Below are 21,034 nucleotides of genomic sequence, written 5' to 3'. Positions count from 1 at the left end.
GGTTCCAACCTGTGGGGCCCAACCCAAAGGCCAGCCTCCTAACCTCCCTCTACTCATACTCCCTTCCTGCGAGACCCCAGGCCTGGTCAGCGAGGGGAATGGGTGGAGTGAATTGAGATGATAGAAGACCTTGGAAGCCAGAAGAAAGCATTGACTTCATAAGGCAGAGGTAGCAGGGAGCCACTGAAGGTTTTAGAGTGAGAGAAGGATGTGATAGATATGTTTAAGATAATCCCAGCACTTTGGGAGGCCGAGGTGAGCAGGCCACTTGAGGTCATGAGTTCAAGACCAGCCTGGCCAATATGCTAAAACCCCGTCTCTACTAAACATACGAAAATATCTGGGTGTGGTGGTGCATGCCTCTAGCCCCAACTACTCAGGAGGCTGAGGCAGGAGAATCACTTCAACACTTGAACCCAGGAGGCAGAGATTGCAGTGAGTCAAGATTACGCCACTGCACTCCAGCCTGGGTGACAGAGCGACACTGTCTCGGAAAAAAAAAAAGAGAGAGAAAGAAAGACCAGTCAGGCTAAGGGGCCACAAGGATATCAGTGACGGAGACCTTCAAACCGGAATGGAAGTGGCCAAAGTTAAATGCTTCCCAAGCCACTGGGCTGTAGGTACCATCGGGTCTGGGAATATGCTGTCCCTGGATTTGACAACAGTAAATGTAAATTTATGACTAGAGGCTTTGTAGACACTTTTGGAGTGGAGACTGATGGGCTTTTGGCTGGAGGGCGGGCTGGTAGGCAGCTAGAGGCAGAGTGTGGGGCAGAGGCATGACTAGGGAAATGTCTCCAAGGAGCTGCTTATACTCAGAGCTCTAAGAGTAAGTCCTTCCCTCCCACAGCTCACAGGGCTGCATGGCCACTCTGGCAGAGGCAGGAGAAGCTGGGCCTCCTCCCTCCTGACCAGGCGGGTCCCAGCCCCGGGCACAGTGCTGCCCAAAATGAGGCTGGTGAGGCTGTTGAGGGACAGGCACAGAAGAACAGAATCTTCTGGAGATTCTGTTCTCCAGAAGAATGTGCCTGTGGGTCCCCCAGGCACAAGCTCTATCCCTGTCGTCTTGTTTGATCCTGACAGTCAGGGATTATTATCTCTCTGCATCTTATAGATAAGAAAACTGAGGCTCAGAGCGGTTAAATAACATGCTGAAGGGAAGGGAAGGGGCTGCCATACAGACTTCAGCCTATCTTAGTCTCGAAGATTATCTCCATGCTACACATAGGGGTATGGCTGGAGGGGACCACCCACAGGTTCTCATGGGAAAAAGTTTTGTTTTCCGGTTCTCCTTTAGGATCAAACTATACTTTATTGCCCTTTCCATGCTCTAAACTGTGACTGTTCATCAGTGTGTCCCTAGAGCCCAGACAGTGACTGGCACATAGAGGGCACTCGGGGTGTGACCCTGGAGTGATGGTGGTTGATGGGTGGATAAGAAGAAGCAAGGGAGGGAGGCAGGAAACAAGCGGAAGTACAAAGACAAATCTAATCACAATAACTCAGGAAACCTCAAGGAAACCTCAGCCCCTGAAGGGGAGGAGAGCCCTGGGACTTTGGGGGACAGGTGGGAAGCCAGTTGGCCCAGTCCCAGCACCGAGCCCTGTCTACTCCCCTTGCAGGGCTGATCCGGTCCCGAGTGCGTGGGGCGGATGTGGCTGCAGCTACCGTCCTCACATTTCTGGATAGTCACTGCGAAGTGAACACCGAGTGGCTGCCGCCCATGCTGCAGCGGGTGAAGGAGGTGAGCCGCCGTCTCTGGGGAGCTGGGCGTCCTTGGGGACTCAGCCGCTACATTCCCAGCACCGAGGCCTGTGGAACAGTCTTCGAAGCTGGGCAGGCATCGTAGGAAGCCCAAATAGTCTACTTCCCCCGAGTGACTTCACCTTATTGAGTTTTCTCATCTGAAAATGGGGATAATTGTAATAATTATCCCATTGGGTTATTGTGAGAATGAAATTGGATGAAAGCCTGGGTGAGCTACAAAGCTCCTACTATAAATGGGTGTTTTTTTTCTCCTGAGAGAGTGAGGGTCCTGTGCTGGGAGAGCTTTTGTTCAGGCTGGGAAGCCCTTGCAGGAGGGAGGAGAGGATGCTGTTCTCAAAGAGAGGGGAGGGTAGGAGGGCCCCTGCCACATACCTACTGCTCTCCAGAACAGGGAGGATTTTGGACAGATGGCAGAAAAGGATGAGATGATTACAACCCGACCATAAAAAGACAAATAACCCAATTTAACACTTGGCAAAGGGACCTGGAGCGGTGGCTCACCCCTGTAATCCCAGCACTTTGGGACGCCAACGCAGGCAGATCACCTGAGGTCGGGAGTTCAAGACCAGCCTGGTCAACATGGTGAAACCCCATCTCTACAAATATACAAAAAGTAGCCGGGCATGACGGCGGGTGCCTATGCTCCCACCTACTTGGGAGGCTGAGGCGGGAGAATCACCTGGTCCTGAGAGGCAGAAGTTGCAGTGAGCCAAGATCACACCACTGACTCCAGCCTGGGCAACTGAGCGAGACTCCATCTCAAGAAAAAAAAAGTTGGCGAAGGATTTGAGTAGACATTTTTCCAAGGAAGATATAGAAATGGCCAATCATCCTAGGAAAATATGCTCAGCATCATTAGTCATTAGGGAAATGCAACTCAAACACATACTGAGATGCCACTTCACACCTGCCAGGATGGCTAGAATCAAAAAGATGGACAATAACATGTGCTGGCAAGGACATGGAGAAATAGGAGCTGTATCAGGCCATTCTTGCACTGCTGTAGGGAAATACCTGAGACTGGATAACTTATAAGGAAAAGAGGTTTAAGTGGCTCACATTGTACAAGCATGGCACTGGCGTCTGCTTGGCTTCTGAGGAGGTCTCAGGGAGCTTTATTCATGGCAGAAGATGAAGGGGGAGTAGGTACCTCACATGGCAAGAGTGAGGGCAAGAGAGAGTTGGCTGGAGGTACTACATACTTCTAAACTAACCAGATCTCATGAGAAGTCACTCACTATCTCGAAGACAACACCAAGCCATGAGCGATCCACCCCCATGACCCAGACACCCCCAACTAGGCCCCATCTCCAACCTTGGGATTATATTTCAACATGAGATTTGGGTGGGATAAATACCCAAACCATGTCAGGAGCCTTCATATATTGCTGGCAGGAAAGTAAAGTAGGGCAGCCACGTTGGAAGGCAGTCTGGCAGTTCCGCGAAAGTTTGAACATAAGTTAGTTACCATATGACCCAGCAGTGGAGCTACTAGGTGTATACCCTAGAGAAATGAAAACGTATGCTCACACAGTAACTTCAGAGCAGCACTATTCAGAATAACTGAAAGGTATGAAAAATCCAAATGCCTGTCGACTGAAGAATGGGTAAATAAAATGTAACGTATCCATACAACAGAATTATCCCGTCATTAAAAAAATGAAGAACTGATTCATGCTACAACATGGATGAACTTTGAAAACCTATGTGAAGTGAAAGCCAATCACGAAAAGCCATACATTATATGATTCCATTCATAGGAAATGTCCAGAATAAGCAAATCTATAGAAATAGCAAGTAGATTGGGTTTCTTATTGGGGTGGTGAGAATGTTCTGGAACAAGATAGTGGTGGTAGTTGTATAATCTTGTGAATATACTAAAAACCATCAATTGTGCACTTTAAACCTGTGATTTTATATCTCAGCACAAAAAAGTCTATAAAAAGGATGAGGTGAGGCCCTCCACAGAGCATTGAAAAACCATCAAAGGTCTCCGCTGTTCAGCCCCATCTCAGGCTTCCGTTATCTTGATCTAGGGTGCAAACTGAGGGGTAGAGCTGGATTCCAAGTTCCAGACAAGAGGATTTGGGGGGCAAAAGCAGAGTGGAGAAAGAGAAGAAAGAAGGGGCTCTGTTCCCTGTCCCCCATGGAGGGCGAAAGACGAGAAGGCTCATGAAGGGTGATGAAGTTTTGCATGTGGTATATGACGTAATCTACCACCCAAAAAAAGAGACCAGCAAAATCAACATTATTCCTCAAGGTTTTGGATTTGGATTTGTGTTCTGGGAGGTGATGCAGGGAGTGGTGAGTCTGACCTTGTAACAGTGGATGTGGTATGAGAGAGATAGCACCCAGATTACGTGGGGACCACAGAGCCCCTGCCCTCCAGCCGCTAGTAGTCCTGTTGGGAAGACTCAAACAACTATTATACAAAGGTAAATGATATTAATAAAACGACAGTTCAGACCAGAAATAGAAAAGCCACCTCAGGCAGCACAGTGAGTCACTGTCCCAGGAATCATCTAGGCTGTCATTGTAAGAGCAGTTTAAAAGAGGAAAAAATCCTTCAGCCTGCAGCAGTCAGGGAAGACTTCATGGAGTAGGTGAGATTCTAGCAGGGCTCAAAATGATGTGTGAGGAAGAGGCTGGGAGAGTACATGGGAGCCAAATAGGAACATCCAGGAGCTTGGGTGTGATGATGTGGGACAGCTGCCAGGAGCCTGCCAGGGTTGAGGGGCGGCCCTGGGCATACCCTGCAGGAAGTGCTGAGTGCCCCATGTCTCAGAGAGGCCTTCTCCCCAGAGCAGGCAGCTAGGCCTTTTTCTGCAGAGGAGTCCCAGGCCTCACACCATCTCGCATCTCTCTCCTAGGACCACACCCGTGTAGTGAGTCCCATCATTGATGTCATCAGTCTGGATAATTTTGCCTACCTTGCAGCATCTGCTGACCTTCGTGGAGGTGAGTTCTACTCCCAGGGATGGGGCTGTAGACATGAAAGGAGGTAAGTGAGGCTAGGCAGGCAAAAACCCTTGCTTGCTGCTCTTTCCAGCTGTGCCAGAGAGCCTCATGCACACCCCTTCCACCACCTCCAAAGAGAAAATGAAGAGGGATTGGGCGCAGCCCTGGGACTGGGGACAAAGGAGCAGCACTGGCAGTTGCAGGCTTCTGGTTCAATCAATATCGGAGCCAGACTAGTCTGTCATCTTTCCCTCCCTCCAAATATTGACACTTTCTTCCCAAATGCTTCAAGCCTAGGGATCATGGTCACAAGTCCTGGCAGAAGGCCATGATGTGACAGCTGTCTTGAGGATGAGGATGTCTTGAGTGGGGATCCCTCGGCCTTGCATGACTTCCTAACACGTGTGCCCCAGAGATGGTCAAGACCTGTGCTGTGTATGGCAATTATCAGCCACATTTGGCTGTTGAGCTCTTGAAATGTGACTAGTCTTGAAAAGTGACTAGCTGGAACTGAGAGTGCTGTGGACATAGAAAACCCACCAGGTTTCCCAGACTTAATGTGAAAGAATGTAAGATACCTCATTAGTAATTTTTTGTATTGATTACATGTTGAAATGACAATATTTTTGATATATTACATTAAAAAATTTCATCCAAATTAATTTCATATATTCTTTTTCTGATGTGATTACTAGAACATTTGAATTACGTATTTGGCTTACATCTGTGGCTTGTATTATATTTCTTTTGGACTGTGCCAGGTTATTCAGTACAGTAGATAATAGCCACCTTTGGCTACTTAAACTTACATTAATTCAAATCAAATAAAACTTAAAAGGCAGTTCCTTAACTGTACTAGCCACAGTTCAAGGCTCAGTAGCCACATGAAGTTAGTGGCTACGGTATTCGACAGTGCAGATATAGAACATTTCACCGTTGCAGAGAGTTCTATGGAACTGTGCTGCTCTAGAGAGTCTGGTGCTGGGAGCTAGTGGGCACAGCGGATTCCCCATTTGGGATCTGGACTCCGAGTATATGGACCCAGCCATTAGTTAGATCGCGAGTCTGGGTGGGATTCTGAAGGGAGCCAGGCATTTCTTCTTTGGGAAATCACCTCAGGGCTTTGGCACTGGCAGCTGCCCCTGCCTGGAATTCCCTTTTTCCAGGTATCTGCATGGATCTATCCTTCATTCAGGTCTCTACTCCAAAGTCACCAGAGAGCCTTTCCTGACTATTCTAACTATAATATTAATAGTATGGGCACTCCTCCTTTTTTTTTTTTTTTTTTTTTAGTGCTTTCATCCCAGCAGACATCGCCTCCGTTGATTTATTTATCTTTGTAGTTTCTGTCTTACCCAGTAGATGGTGCACTTCCTGAGAGGAGGGGCTTGGCTCATTCCGCATGAAGGAGGGGCTGCACTAGTAGCCAGGGCTCTGATCAGGGGAGACTCCGAGGGGTGGTGGAGTGAAGGGGCTCAGCAGCCCGCAGCTCTGCCCTGAGCTCTGTCCTCACCTTGCTCTGTCCCTTAGGGTTCGACTGGAGCCTGCATTTCAAGTGGGAGCAGATCCCTCTTGAGCAGAAGATGACCCGGACAGACCCCACCAGGCCCATAAGGTCAGGGCTGCTGTGGGCTCTGGGGGACCCCTTCCTTCCCTGGGTCAGGGGCCTGGGAGGCTCTTCAGAGGCTACATCGGTTGCTTGGGCTCCTGAGGTGCACTGTCAAGTGCCGACTCTGTTCTGGGCCCTCAGAGCCTGTCTGCAGGGACGGTGCAGACAGAGGCCATGGGAACAGATGTGGGGGGCCAGGGAGCTGGCCAGACATCCTGCCCCAGTGACTCTGCAGGGAGGGATCTAGAGGCTGGCGGTCTTGGGTCCTGGGGCCATCTAAAGGGCCTCCTTGCTTCTCCAGCTCATGTGTTGCCTCTTCCCTCTCCTTGCTCCCAGGACGCCTGTCATAGCTGGAGGAATCTTCGTGATTGACAAGTCCTGGTTTAACCACCTGGGAAAGTATGATGCCCAGATGGACATCTGGGGAGGAGAGAATTTTGGTGAGTTGGGAAATAGTGACAGTGAAAATAACAGAAGCGGTAAGAACCATAACTAACCCTGACAGAGCACTTTCTATGCGTGAGGACCTGATCGAAGGACTTCACACACATGAGGTCATTTAATTCTCTCAAGGACCCTCTGAGGTAAGTATCATGATCTCCATTTTACTGATTTTAAAATCCAAGGCACAGAGAAGTTAAGCAATTTGTCCTAAGCCACACAGCTAGTAAACAAAGAGGTTCTATTCCGGGGAGCCCGTGGTCACATGGCTGGACATGTGTGTGGAAGAACACACAACTGTATCACAGACCACAGCTTACACACGTGGCTGCTTCCCTACCAGCAAGGCTGGGAGGTGTGTGGTAGAGGGTGGTGGTGAGATGCTAAGTAATGGAGTCAGATGGCCTGGGTACAAACCCTGGCCCTACCACCTGCATGCTGTTTGGCCCTGGGCAAGTTAAAGCCCTTTAAAGTCTGACTTTCCTCAAGAGGTTGTTATGAGTACTAAATGAGGTGATGAGTTAAAGGCAGGTCACAGTGCTGGTGGTCACTGTCATTAGGCGGTCTCTAGACTCAGAAGGCACAGGAAGCTGCCCCTCCCTGCCCTGAAGCAGCAGCGAAGGAGACAGAGGTGGGGGCGAACTGTTCCAGGAGGGAGCTGGAGGGGCTGGGCCCTCACACACTTGCTTCTCAGCTCATGGTGTTGGGACCACAGAGTACCAGGAAGGGTTACCAAGTGGGATCGGAGCCCAAACTCTGGACTCCATTATGTGTGGGCTGGCAAGCCAGTCAACTCTTTGAATCTCAGTTCCTTCATTTGCAAAACAGGGTTGCATGTGAGATGGAAGTTAGATAAGGGTGAGCATCATCAGTTAGGGTCCTGGCAGAATACGGAAGGCGCGCCAAACGTGCGTGTTTATTAAAGGCCTTATTTACACAGTGCAGGCAGGATAGAGGGAACCGCAGGGACAGCGCAGTACTGGGCAGGACTGTGAATTCTGGGAGCTGTAACCACCCCGATGTCTGAAAGACAGGGTAAGGGAGCACCCCACGATGGAGCTGTGGTCATGGAGCACATGCAGCCAGCCCATGGCACCAGGTGGAGAGTGTCCCCCTCACTCTACCCCAACCCCATCATCTCCTGCTGGTGCCTCCCTGTCCGCCTGAGGAAGGGAACTCCATGGTGCAGCCCTCAGGGGCAGTCTCACAAACAGCGATGTGGAGATGGGGGCGGTGGGGAGCGCCATTCTGGGGTCTCCAGGAGCAGGGGCATGTACTTGGTGGCCTGTTCTTGCCCTCTTGGTGGACCCAGCCCTTCACAGAGCCCTGTCCCACTGCTTCCTTCTTCTTCCTGACCAGGTGTTCTGTGCAGTAACTAGGGCTGGTGGTGTCTCACCCATCTGACAGGTGGAAAGACTGAGGCGGATGCTGCCTTCCACATTGCAGTCCGGAAACTCCACGTGTAACGGGCATATGCAGCTCCTTTACCAGAGCCACTTATGTGTTTGTGGGATGTTGGCAAAGTCACAGTCTATGTCTCTGAGATGTGAGGAGCAGGGATTCTTTCAGTCTTTCTCCTTGATCAGGAAAATAGCAGCGAGGGGGCTTGCAACAGGCCTGATCCCGAATCAAAACCAGCTGGAGTGGGAATGGGCATGGGACTCCCCCTGCTTTGTAACTTGCTTTTGGAGGCTGTTTCCAGGCAGGGTTTGGAGGAGTAAATTCTGGGAACTGGGGTGCAGTGACCCCTCCATTCTGACCCCTTTCATGTGTTTTGGGTCCAAGTGACCTGCTTTGTGTCCTCAATCTCGGCCTGAAGGGCTTTGGCAAAACCAGTTTCCTGTGAAGACTTGGAAAGCTGGGAAACCCACAGTCTCCTTGCTCTGCCTCCAGAGGCCTTTTTTTCTTTTTCTTTTTCTTTTTCTTTTGAGGCTAGAGACAGAGAAACAAGTGAATGATCAAATAGCTCACTTCAAACTCTGCCTGAGGCAAGGGCTCCGTGGTTGGAGAACTTGAAAGGTGAACCACAGAGTGGTTCTGGCGAAGGTTTTGTTTCTTAGAAGAAATTCAAAGAAATGTCTAGGCTAGCTGCAGTGCTCAGACGTTCAGTCGCTGGGACCGGTTTTGAGCTGTGAGACTCCTGTCGCTGGCGAGTTTGAGCCTTTTCTTTTGTTCCTTTATTGAAGGAAGGGAGATTCCCACACCAAGATGTGTTCTTTCGTGCCCAAAGAATTCCAACTCGGGAGCCCAGAGGCCACCTTGAGTGTGGCTGGCAGATGTGCAAACTTTGGGATTCATGTTGGGGATCCTTTTCAAACATAAATTATGTTGCTCCTGTGCTCAAAACCTTGCAAGGATTCTCATGTCACTCAGAGGAAAACCCAAACTCCTTACTGGCTACGAGGCCCTAAGGTATCTGCCTGTCCCTGCAGCCACACACCTGCCCTCACTTCCCACTTACCCCACCTGCCTCACTCCACGTGGGCTGCACGGCCTCCTTTCTTTTTTTGTGTTTTAGACGGAGTCTTGCTCTTGTTCCCCAGGCTGGAGTGCAGTGGCTCAATCTCAGCTCATTGCACTCTCTGCCTCCCGGATTCAAGCGGTTCTCCTGCCTCAGCCTCCTGAGAAGCTGGGATTACAGGCACACACCACCAGGCCTGGCTAATTTTTGTATTAGTAGTAGAGACAGGGTTTCACCATGTTGGCCAGGCTTCTCTCGAACTCCTGACCTCTCAAGTGATCCGCCCGCCTCGGCCTCCCAAAGTGCTGGGGTTATAGGCATGAGCAACCGTGCCCCCGCCAGCACAGCCTCCTTGAACCTGCCAGCTATGCCCTTACCACTAGGGACCTGCCCTTGCCGGCTCCTCTGCCTGGAATGCTTTTCTCCTGCCAGCCACAGGACTTGCTCCCTCACCTGTTTCAGGTCTTTGCTCAAATGTCCCTTTTACAGTGACAACTCTCCTTATCAGCCGAATTTAAAACACAGTCATAGTCCTCCCCCAGCACCATCCACTGGCCCTCTTCAATTCCCAGCTTGGGTCATTTTTCTCCATGGCCCTGACTACCATCTGATATGCTCTATTTATTTTATTTTATTTTATTTTTTATTTTTATTTTTTTCATTTTATTTATTTATTATTTATTTAGTTTTAGAGACGGAGTCTCGCTCTGTTGCCCAGGCTGGAGTGCAGTGGCGTGATCTCAGCTCACTGAAACCTCTGCTTCCCGGGTCCAAACAATTCTCCTGCCTCAGCCTCCCGAGTGGCTGGGACTACAGGTGCATGCTGCCACACCTGGATAATTTCTTTTGTATTTTAGTAGAGACGGGGTTTCACCATGTTGCCCAGGCTGGTCTCGAACTCCTGAGCTCGGGCAATCCGCCGCCCTCAGCCTCCCAAAGTGCTAAGATTACAGACGTGAGCTACCGCGCCCAGCCGATATGCTACGTTTTTATGCATTTTCTTGTTTACTTGTATTTTTTTGCTTCTTATTTTACGGAGTTCCTTTCTCCCTGCTTCGCTGCTAGAGTACAAGGGAATCTAGAGCAGTGTCTGACATATAATGAAAGTTTGCTGAGTGAGCTAAAGAATCTGGCTGTGTGGCTTGCTGGACACAGTGTGAACTTGATGCTGCATTTCTGCAACTGAATATTTGAGTGACCTTGGAGAGGTTATTTAACATCTTTGAGCTTCAAAGTTCTCATTAAAAAAAATAAGGGTAATAGTCCTGACTTCACATGGTTGTAATGAGAATTAGACATTGGATAGAAAGAGCATGGTGTGTAGTAAGTACTCAGTAAATGGATGGTTACTGCTATTGTTATGGCCATTGTTGATAATAATAACAATAGTTAATAATATTATAGACAATCTGGGCTGAGTGGGATGAATTGACTTAACTAGCATAACAAAGTTGGGATGGCAGAAATGGAACCAGAATGCAGATCTTCTGTCCCCCAGGACTGTCCCCAGTTCTAAACCTTAGTTACTGAGGCCAACACAGACCTCTGACCAGGAGAAGGGATGGATGCCTGGCAGTTTATAGGCAGACCTAGGGAAGCCCATTGATACAGCCATCCTTACATGTGGGTCCAGGCATGCCAAGTGTCCAGTCCTGGCCCTGAACCACATCTGGATGTTGCTTGGTGCACATAGGCTGGCCAGAGGTGGGCTTTAGTCCTGCTTCCTCCACTCTGCCCTTTGCTAGTCACTGGGAGGGTCCTGACCAGCTACACCAGGTGAGAGCCCCCAGGCCTGGCTGGAGACCATGAGTGTCCTTACAGCCAACTGAGGAGTGGGAAGAGACTATAGGGTTAATATGAAGGAAGGTAGGAAATCAAAAGAGATTATGTGAGATTCAGCCAGCTGTCAAGGTGGGTCCTTACCATAAATGGCAACTGGTGAGTGGAGATCAGAGTGGTAACTTTTGAGGTCCCCTTCTGGGCAGCAGGATGGCCACTGCTCTCCCGACACCACTGGGGACCACAGTCATCCACAAAAGCTGGTTCAGCTCCATCGCCACCGTCAAAAGGAGGCATGGCTCAAGAGGGCCAGTGAGAGCCTGTACAAGGAGACCAGCTGGGCCAAGAGGGAGGTTGGGGCCAGCCCAAGAGGTGCCAGCTGGAGCAGCCTGTGGTTTGGTTGGCAGCTGGTTTTCCGACCTCGCGGGTGCACAGAGCTGGCTGATGAGCAGATGTGTTTTTCCTTAGCTCATGTCTGGCCGGGGCTTTCTAGACAGAGCCTGGAAATGATGCTGCTGTTCGGTTGTTTTCCTCCTATTTATGTTCTTGCTGTTCCTTCAAGCTTTTTCCACTGCTCTTCCCGGAATGGGCCACAGGGATCATGTGTATATGTGTGTGTGTGTGTGCACATGCACACGTAGAGTGGGCAGTCAGGAACATTGGCAAGAAGTGGAAGCACTTCATTTGAGCAGGCCCAGGAGCCCCGACCCCAGCATGTACCTCCAGTGAGACACCAAAGGGAAGGGAAGTCAGCCCCTTCCCACCCTCACTTGCCAAGGAGCCCCTTCCTCCTCCTGATGGCTACCATTTCCTGCAGAGCTCTCCTTCAGGGTGTGGATGTGTGGTGGCAGTCTGGAGATCGTCCCCTGCAGCCGGGTGGGCCATGTCTTCAGGAAACGACACCCCTACAACTTCCCTGAGGGTAATGCCCTCACCTACATCAGGTAGGTCACCGAGGAAGGAGCACGGGACTCGGAGCAGGACACCAAGGCCCAAGCCCCCAGCCCTGCCAGTTATCGCTATGTGACTGTGGGCAGCCACTTCACTTCTTGGGCCTCAGTTTCCCCATTTGCCCCCTCTGGTAACCTCCTGGGATTGCAGGTACCTTCAAGGGTGGAGGGATGAAGTTATGGGAGTTGCCACCAGGTCTCTCTTGCCTTGACTTCCTTTGTCCATATGAGTCTCGGAAAATTGGCCAAATCGCCAACTAAGCCATGCTCTCCACTCATTGAGCCCCGAGTGCTGGTCATGGATGCCAGTGTCTCAACCCTGACTTGATCAACCATCTGTCCATCCCTATCCCCAGCTACAGGGTGCACTAGTCTCAAGGGAGAGTGGGTAATGTCCTGGAAGACCACTCCATGGTCTGCTGTCCTGAGGAGGTTGGCAGGGGAGGATGAAGGGCTTGTCATGAGCACCCTCTTACATGTGGATGGTTCTTCACCTTGTCGAGCTCATGCTTATTTGTACAGGGTTTGGAGCAGCAGCTGCCCAAGTCCAGCTGCATACCTACAAAGTCGATGGGTATTGACAGACTGTCTTCCAAAAGGATTGTGCTCATCTATACCATCCAAGTGTCACCTTGCTCCTGAGATTCTCATCGCCCTGCGTTCATGGATCAATTCATCTTGACCCTGACCGCTAACCCTGTGGCTTCCCTGGTGACCTTATTTTGCTCTTTCCTCTCCTTTTAGGAACACCAAGCGCACTGCAGAAGTGTGGATGGATGAATACAAGCAGTACTACTATGAGGCCCGGCCCTCAGCCATCGGGAAAGCTTTCGGCAGGTAGGCCCCTCCAACTCCACTGTCTGACTCTCTCTACCCACATTAGCACAACCCCAGCAAAATACGAAGTGGTGTGTACGCCAGGGAACCGCCCACAACCTCCCCAGCCACTGAGCTCCCACTCTAATGGGCTTCTTTGGGTCCTGGGAGGGAATGCAATGCAGAGACAAGACTTAGGCTTTGAGGAGCATGAAATCGCATGGGGAGAGAAGGCTCACTTATGAAAAAGAGCTGCCTGTCCACAGCTGCCTGCAGGAAAACAGGCATCTGTGGGAGTGCTTAGGAAGGGGCTGCCTGCAGAAAGCATCTGGGGTTCTGCCTCCACCCCCTGTTCAAAATTGAGATCTGTTAGCCTATTTTCCTGTCATGGACTGTTATGACTACGGTCTAGTTAAGCATTTTCAAAATGCAGCTGGGTTGTGAAATCAATTTAGTGGGTTGTGACCAGCATTTAAAAAGAGAGAGAGAGAAGTAGAACACTATAGATTAGATTAGCACAGAGCAGGATAGAAAATGAGAGTTGATTGCAGTTAAGGGTTAGTATTGTCCTTATGAAACTCTTATTTCAGTTGTGGGTGCATGTGTGTGCATGCATGTACCTACACATGTACAGTCGCCCCTCTGCATCCACAAGGGATTGGTTCCCGGACCCCCCATGGATACCAGAATCCACAGATGCTCAAGTCTCTGATATAAAATAGTGTAGTATTTGGATACCCTATGCACAACCTCCTGAATATTTTAAATCATCTCTAAATTACTTATAGTACCTAATACAATGCCTACACATCACTTCATTTGCGTGGATTCAATGTACTACTCAATGCATGGTGAATTCAAGTTTGGCTTTGGAACCTTGTGGAATTTTTTTTTTTTTTTTTTGATGGAGTCTCATTCTGTCACCCACGCTAGAGTGCAGTGGCGCAATCTAGGCTCACTGCAGCCTCCACCTCCTGGGTTCAAGCAATTCTCCTGCCTCATCCTCTAGAGTAGCTGGGATTACAGGCATGTGCCACCATGCCTAGCTGATTTTTTGTGTTTTTAATAGAGATGGGGTTTCACCATGTTGGCCAGTCTGGTCTTGAACTCCTGATCTCAAGCAATCTGGCTACCTTGGCCTCCCAAAGTACTGCAATTACAGACGTGAGCCACTGTACCTGGCCTGGAATTTTTTCCTGAGTATTTCTGATCCAAGGTTGGTTGAATCCATGGATGCGGAACCCACAGATACTGAGGGATACTGAGGGCCGACTGTACATGGGGCATGTTAGATTACAATGTAAGATATTTATCTCCTACTTAAGCTTGTGGTCAGAACAGTTTGAAAACACAATTAATGATCATCAAGGAATCGTCTCCCTATTTATTCATATCTATCTACCTTTTTTTGAAAAAAAAAGTTATGTCACTAAATATTTTTTGTAATGAGGAACTGACATTTACTTAGCACCTGCCCTGTGCTAAGTGCTTCATGTCCCCTTAATTCGCTTGATTCTCACAAAAGCCTTCTCAGACGAGTGGTTGTGTCCCCAGATGAATGTAGAGGACACTGAGGCTCAGATAGCTGGTGACGAGGGTGTCAACCAGTGGCCACTGTGGTGGGTGTACCTGAGGAAGGTGAGGGTGGCAGTGTCCCAAGGACACATCTAATGGTTTTATTTGCCAGCACACCTGAAAGATGTTTAAAGCTTGCTCTTCCTGCTGTTAGACCTTTCTCCTGTACTTCTCGTTAACTCTGCACAGATAAAGACCAATTCATGGTCTGCTAACTGAGGTCTCAAGGAGTGAGTCGCTGAGAGAAAGACATGGTCCTGTATGGTCTGTGCTCACCCTGAAAGGCGAGCTCCAGGCAGGAATTTAAGGAGTGAGGAATAGCCAGGAGACCTGACTTGAGCTTGCAGGTCAGAGAATGACATCAGACAAGTGGCCAGGGCTGGACATGGCAGGCTGGAAGGCTCCTCGTCCTTGCCTGCCTGAGACAGATGGGAAGAGGGGGCTGACTCCTGGGGTTGGGGGACGGGCCTCTGGTGTCCTCCCTGGGGCTGCCTTCCACACTGGCAGGCCAAATCCCGAGCCCTGCCTCCTCCTACAGTGTGGCGACGCGGATAGAGCAGAGGAAGAAGATGAACTGCAAGTCCTTCCGCTGGTACCTGGAGAACGTCTACCCAGAGCTCACGTAAGTGCACCCCTTCTTCTCATCCCCCAGGCAGGTAGGGGGTGGTTGGGGCCAGCACCCTGGTCCCCACCCCACCCTTAGATCTCCTCAACACCGGTGGTCTGGCTCTTTCTAGTTGCCAGGTTTTATCTTCATGTGAAGGCTCTGGGGGAACTGAGAGGGCATTACTAGGAGTTATAAATTAGGTGTGGTGGGAACCAAATTTTTAATGGTCTCAGACCTAGAAATGGACATTATCCCCTTAGGAAACAACATTCATTGCATTACATAGCAAAGGCTGCAGGACATTCGTCCCCTTTAGCCCTGCTCTCTCCTTTCTGGGAGTTTATCCTAAGGAAATAAAGCAACCAAAGCAGAAGCTGTTAACCAGTAGATCAACAGCTGCCGTGAAAAAATGAGAAACTGCCAGGCACAGTGGGTTATGCCTGTAATTCCAGCACTTTCGGAGGCCAAGGCAGGAGGATTGCTTGAGTCCAGGAGTTTGAGACCAGCCTGGGCAACATAATGAGACTTTGTCTCTACTAAAAATCAAAAAATTAGCTAGGCATGGTGGGACACACCTGTGAGTGGGAGGATCACTTGAGCCCGAAAGGTAGGGCTGCAGTGAACCCTGATTATGCCACTGCACTCCAGCCTAGGTGTTAGAGTGAGGAAGAGGAAAGGTGCGGGGAGGTGAGGGGAGGTGAGGGGAGGGAGAGAAGAAGGAAGGAAGGAAGGAAGGAAGGAAGGAAGGAAGGAAGGAAGGAAGGAAGGAAGGAAGGAAGGAAGGAAGGAAGGAAGGAAGGAAGGAAGGAGAGAGGAGGGGAGGGTAGGGGAGGGAAGGGGAGGGGAGGGGAGGAAAGGGAAGGGAAGGGAAGGGAAGGGAAGGGAAGGGAAGGGAAAAGAAAAAGAAAAGAAAGAGAGAGAATCAACAATAGGGGTTGGGTTCAGTGAATCACCATACATAGATCTAAACAAATATTATGCACCAATTAATATTATAATCATAGAAACTGTGAAGAAAACACAGGGAAATGTTTGCTCTGGCAAATGAGAAAACAAAATGCAAATGGTATGTGTACTCAGGCGGTACTTACCCAGGAATATGTGTCCACTCTCACAGGACTGTGGGCAATAAGCTACGATGGCCTTTTCAGTGTCTTGGTTACATCCACGTGGTTCGTTTCTTTACCTTCCTCAGGTCTTGACTCAAACGTCCTCTTCCCAGGGAGACTTTCCCTGAACACTCTGAGTTTGCAGCTCCACCTCCCTCCCCAGCATCGTCTTCTTCATGTTCCTTGTAGCCGTTATTATCATCGGCATTATCTGGTCAATTAATTTTGTTGTATCTCCCTGAACTTGCCTGTAAGTTCCATGAGGGTGGAGGCTTTGATCTGCTTGTTCACTGCTTTATCTCCAGCACCTGGAACAGTGCCTGTCATAAAATGGGCACTCAGTAAATGTTTTTAATGGAATAAATTGCATAGTCCGTACACCTCAATCATGTATAAAAGCCACATGCTCCCTCTATAGCTGTCACCTTGGGGAACACGTTTCCCACTACTGCCAGCTTTCTCTCAAGGACGCTGCCGTGGCTTTCCGGAACACTTCACCCCTCAGAGCTTGCATATCCTTGAAAGAGGCAAATCTTTGTCCCTTTGAGGACAGGTTTGATTTTTGGCCAACAGCCACCATTAAGTTGTAGCCAAGTGCAGTGAATAAGCTAGATGATTAACCCAGATAATTATAATCCCAGGTCCCAAATACAGCATGACTGTAAAGGAACAAGATTAAACTAACCCTGAGAGCAATTTCCAAGAAGTTCCAGAACAATGTGAGCAATGGCAGTGTCACTGGGAGAAAGTCAGTGGCCTAGATAACCCCAGTTCCCTGGATGCTAGCTGTGATGGGAAGAACATTAATTTATGAAAATGCAACTTCCTGAAGTGATCACTTGTAGGGGACAGTGCTCATTCAGATGCATCATTTCTGAGGCGCTGAAGAAAAAAGAGCAGTCACTTCTTTATGCTGTGTCAGCGTTCATACAACATTTGGGTGAAGCCCACTAGTTCCAGTCCTAGGGCATGAGCTGGGCAGCCTGTGGGAAGAGTGGGGGAGGCCTGGGAATGCCGTTCCTCTCCAACCCCAGTGCCCTGCCACAGGGTCTGATGACACCCCCAAGGACCAAGGGGAAGAAATGTCTCATAACTCTCAGAAACCTGGCTCCATCACAAGGCAGGAGATGAACTAGCTACGCCGATGAGGAGCAGAAGGCTTCTTCTGTTTGTTCTGCCACTGTGTGAAAGTTAAAATAATTATTTGTCGCTAAAATGGAAACCCCAAACCTCATTCCTATCTGGATTACTCACCCCCACTTCCCAGGGTGAGGGGCCAGGAGTGGATCAATTTGTTGATTAGAAAGGGGACCCATAGGCCTGAGTGATACCAACCTTCCTCCAAATAGGGGGTCCCTAAATAGTTGCCTAGTCAGTGGGGAGACTGAGGAGGCTGAAAGAAGAGGCTTTTGCTCTCCTATGCCTGCCATGGCTCTGCCCCTTCTCCAGGTTAAAGCTCTGCAGCTGGCCTCAGCAACTGCTAATTTATTACTTGCATTAGGACTGTCAGGAACTGTTGTTCAGGCTGTGCATTGCACAAGCACATCATGTTTGTGAGGGTGCTAGTTGCATAGTAGACATGGCATGTCCATGACAGTAATTCCAAGCAAATGGCAGTAAGCATTCTTCTTCTAACAAAACCAGTATGTCAATTTTCTGTCAAACAGAAAGAAGTAGTGTCTTGGGGAATGGACCTAATGGCAGCCTGTGTACACGGAAGAGACCCATAGAGAAGAAAGTGGATGCAGAGTTTAGAGGTCTGCTGACAAACAGGACAGCTTAGCCTGGCACTGCTGGGGAGCTGGGGAAGGGTGGCGATGACTGCTATCCCAGCTGTTCCACAACTGCTGCCACAGTGACAGCTTAGGAGCTGCGTCTGATCTTGAGATTGTTCCCAAGCCTAGGGTTTCTTCTGTAAGCATCACTGGGCATTACCAACCTTGGTCAGTGTCCACCTCACCTCTGAAAGCTGATCAGCTTGCACAACACCCTAAGCAACAGGGGAGTAGCAGGGTCTGGAACAACCCCTGGCCCTCGTGCTGTATTCCCCCTGAGCAGTTATAAAAGAGGTCTCAGTACCCGTCTTGTCGCTACAGAGAAGGGAAATGTAACACATTGCTCCTAGATGAGGCCGAGAGTGTGGAGCTCCTGCCCTTCAACATGCTTGCACGTGGCAGGGTTTGCGAACTCAAATTCTTACAGTGGTCAGGCAGGTGATGTCAATAAGTCAAATGGGTAGGGATGAGACAATGGAGAGTTGTGGGGACTGTGGCAAACTGTGATGCAAAAGCCCCACTCAGAGGGGCAGCGGCTACTCACCGCGGCGGATTAGTGCCATGCTGGAATGCAAGCTCCTTGTGGCCTGATCTTCCATTTTTCTCAAGAGAAGCTAGATTCAGATTTGAAGGTTTCTATGTAACCTTAAAATCATTCAATATTGCCAACTAATTAAAAGCAACAACCACCACGCTATGCAGGCCAGACCATGTCCAGGGTCCAGGTTCAGCTTGGCAGTCGGCGGTTTGCCACCTCTGCTAGAAAGTTGCACGGCCTCCCAAAGGGAGTCTGGAGAGGCACAGGCTGCTGCCAGGGGTGTGGGAGAGGAATCGAAAGGGTCTCTCTGAGCCTTTTGTGAGCAGATCAATTCTGGCACTTTGCGGCTTCTAGCCAGCCCTGAGGAAGGAAGACCTGGTTCGGTCTAGATCCTACAAATGTCCACATCAAAGAATGCCAAACATATTATAATGGCCCAACCCCCCAGGCCCGGATTATTTCACCGACCAAGGTAACAGGAGGCAGAGAAGGCACACAGTTAGACTGTAACCCCTCCTGCTTTCCCATAACTCCCAGGCCTGGTGAGTCCTTAATCCAAGAATGAACATAACCTGAACTCAGGTATGCAAGCCTGCAGCAGCTGGGGCCAGCAGCGTCCTCAGGTTTATTACCTATAAGGTGTGTGTGTGTGTGTGTGTGTGTGTGTGTGTGTGTGTAAGCATATTTTCCTGTGCATATGTGAGGCAGGCAGGGGAGGGAGCCCCTTATTTTATAAGTGAGGAGACTGAGTGAAGGGAGAGGGAGGAAAGACTGAGCTGGGGCCTGCTGACTCCATCACACCAGGTCTGAGACACAGGAGCCTCTTGGATACAGGAAACTCAGCTTGCCTTGGAAACAGGACCAGCAGGGGACCAAGAAGGATGGCCAGATTTATATTATTAAAACCAGTGTTTTAATAATATAATATTTTGGGCGGGTGCAGTGGCTCATGCCTGTAATCCCAGCACTTTGGGAGGCCGAGGCGGGTGGATCACAAGGTCAGGAGATTGAGACCATCCCGGCTAACACGGTGAAACCCCGTCTCTACTAAAAATACAAAAAAAATTAGCCAGGCGTGGTGGCAGGCGCCTGTAGTCCCAGCTACTCAGGAGGCTGAGGCAGGAGAATGGTGTGAACCCGGAAGACGGAGCTTGCAGTAAGCTGAGATCGTGCCACTGCACTCCAGCCTGGGTGACAGAACGAGACTCCATCTAAAAATAAATAAATAAAATAATAATAATTATAATGTTTTAAAACTTGCCTGTTTTACTTAATAGTGTGCTGTGAACATTTTTACATACTGGCAAGTATTATTTCACAAAGTCATTTTTTAAAATTGTATTTTATTTATGTACTTTGAGACAGGGTCTCACTCTGAAGCCCAGACTGAAGTGCAGTGGTGGCATTACGGCTCACTGCAGCGTCAACCACCTGTGCTCAAGTGACCCTCCAACCTTAGCCCCACAAGTACTTGGGACTACAGGCATGTGCCACTGTGCCTGGATACTTTTTTTTTTTACTTTTGTAGAGATGGGGTCTTTCTGTATTGCCCAGGTTGGTCTTGAACTCCTGGCCTCAAGTGATCCTCCTGCTTTGGCCTTCCAAAGTGCTGGGATTACAGGTGTGAGCCACCATGCCCAGCCATAAGTCATTTTTAATGGCTACAGGGTTTTCCATCCTATGGATGAATCCAAATTTATTTAGCCCAGCTCCTGTTGTTAGATATCTAGAAATTTCTGGTGTTTTCAATATAATCAATCACTCTGAGATGAATATCTTTTACAACATTTATAATTATTTCTGTAGGATATGTTTCTACAAGGGGCAATATTGGTCCAAGGTGTTTGCATTTTTAAGGGTTCTGAGACGTAATAGCACACTGCCCTCCTGAGAAGCTGTGCTAATCAACGCTCTTACCAGGAAGGTGTGAGAAGATTCAATCTCACAGCTGTTTCCAACACTGGGCATTGTCATTAAGAGTGTGTGTGTGTGTGTGTGTGTGTGTGTACAAATGTACATGCATGGTAAATAAACATTGGTGACTCTGATATGTAGCTCTTTAATCATTACTGAGATTAAACACATTTTCATATTTGTGTTTAATTTGCCTCTTCGAAGCGCCCCCTTCCCTGTCATTTTGGGATTGATTATTGAGCATACATTTTGGCCCCAGGCTCTCCTGAGGCTTTCCTCTTTCTGGACTGAGGGGCTCTGTTTTTCCAGCCTGAGCTCCACCCATGGCTCCCCCATCCTCTGTCTCAGGCCCAGCCTCCAGGGCAGAGGCTCCCAGAGCCACTTGGAAGAATTCCTGGGGCCCAGGCCCAGCCTTCCCAGAGGCCACTCCTGCTCCTCCCCTCCCCTGCTGGCCAGGCTGCTCCCAGGCCCCTTCCCACAGACTCCTTGGCGCTCCCGGAGCTGATGGGATGCTGGCGTCTGGCGGAGGGTGAAGGTAAGCCTCGGGGCGCAGAGAACAAGCCTGACTGCTGTCTTTTCTCTCAGGATCCCTGTGAAGGAAGCACTCCCTGGCATCATTAAGCAGGGGCCGAACTGCTTAGAATCTCAGGGCCAGAACACAGCTGGTGACTTCCTGCTTGGAATGGGGATCTGCAGAGGGTCTGCCAAGAACCCCCAGCCTGCCCAGGTAAGCTG

At 49.5% G+C, this 21,034-nt stretch overlaps 1 protein-coding gene across 1 annotated transcript in view; it reads left to right on the top strand.

The window, feature by feature from the left end:
* The window catches only part of LOC105472895 (polypeptide N-acetylgalactosaminyltransferase 16), a 99,775-nt gene that overhangs the window by 68,578 nt on the left and 10,163 nt on the right, over positions 1–21,034 (top strand). Inside the window, exons 6-13 of the mRNA XM_011726473.3 lie at positions 1,623–1,744; positions 4,638–4,725; positions 6,256–6,340; positions 6,671–6,774; positions 11,833–11,959; positions 12,710–12,802; positions 14,895–14,978; positions 20,885–21,026. Of these exons, the coding sequence (XP_011724775.2) occupies positions 1,623–1,744; positions 4,638–4,725; positions 6,256–6,340; positions 6,671–6,774; positions 11,833–11,959; positions 12,710–12,802; positions 14,895–14,978; positions 20,885–21,026 (845 nt within the window). The remainder of the gene's footprint in view (positions 1–1,622; positions 1,745–4,637; positions 4,726–6,255; positions 6,341–6,670; positions 6,775–11,832; positions 11,960–12,709; positions 12,803–14,894; positions 14,979–20,884; positions 21,027–21,034) is intronic.

The sequence above is a fragment of the Macaca nemestrina genome, chromosome 7 (genome assembly GCF_043159975.1).
Source record: "Macaca nemestrina isolate mMacNem1 chromosome 7, mMacNem.hap1, whole genome shotgun sequence".
Taxonomy (NCBI): Eukaryota; Metazoa; Chordata; class Mammalia; order Primates; family Cercopithecidae; genus Macaca; species Macaca nemestrina.
The sequence above is the reverse complement of the archived record's forward strand: the minus strand, read 5'-3'. Positions and strand labels throughout refer to the sequence as shown.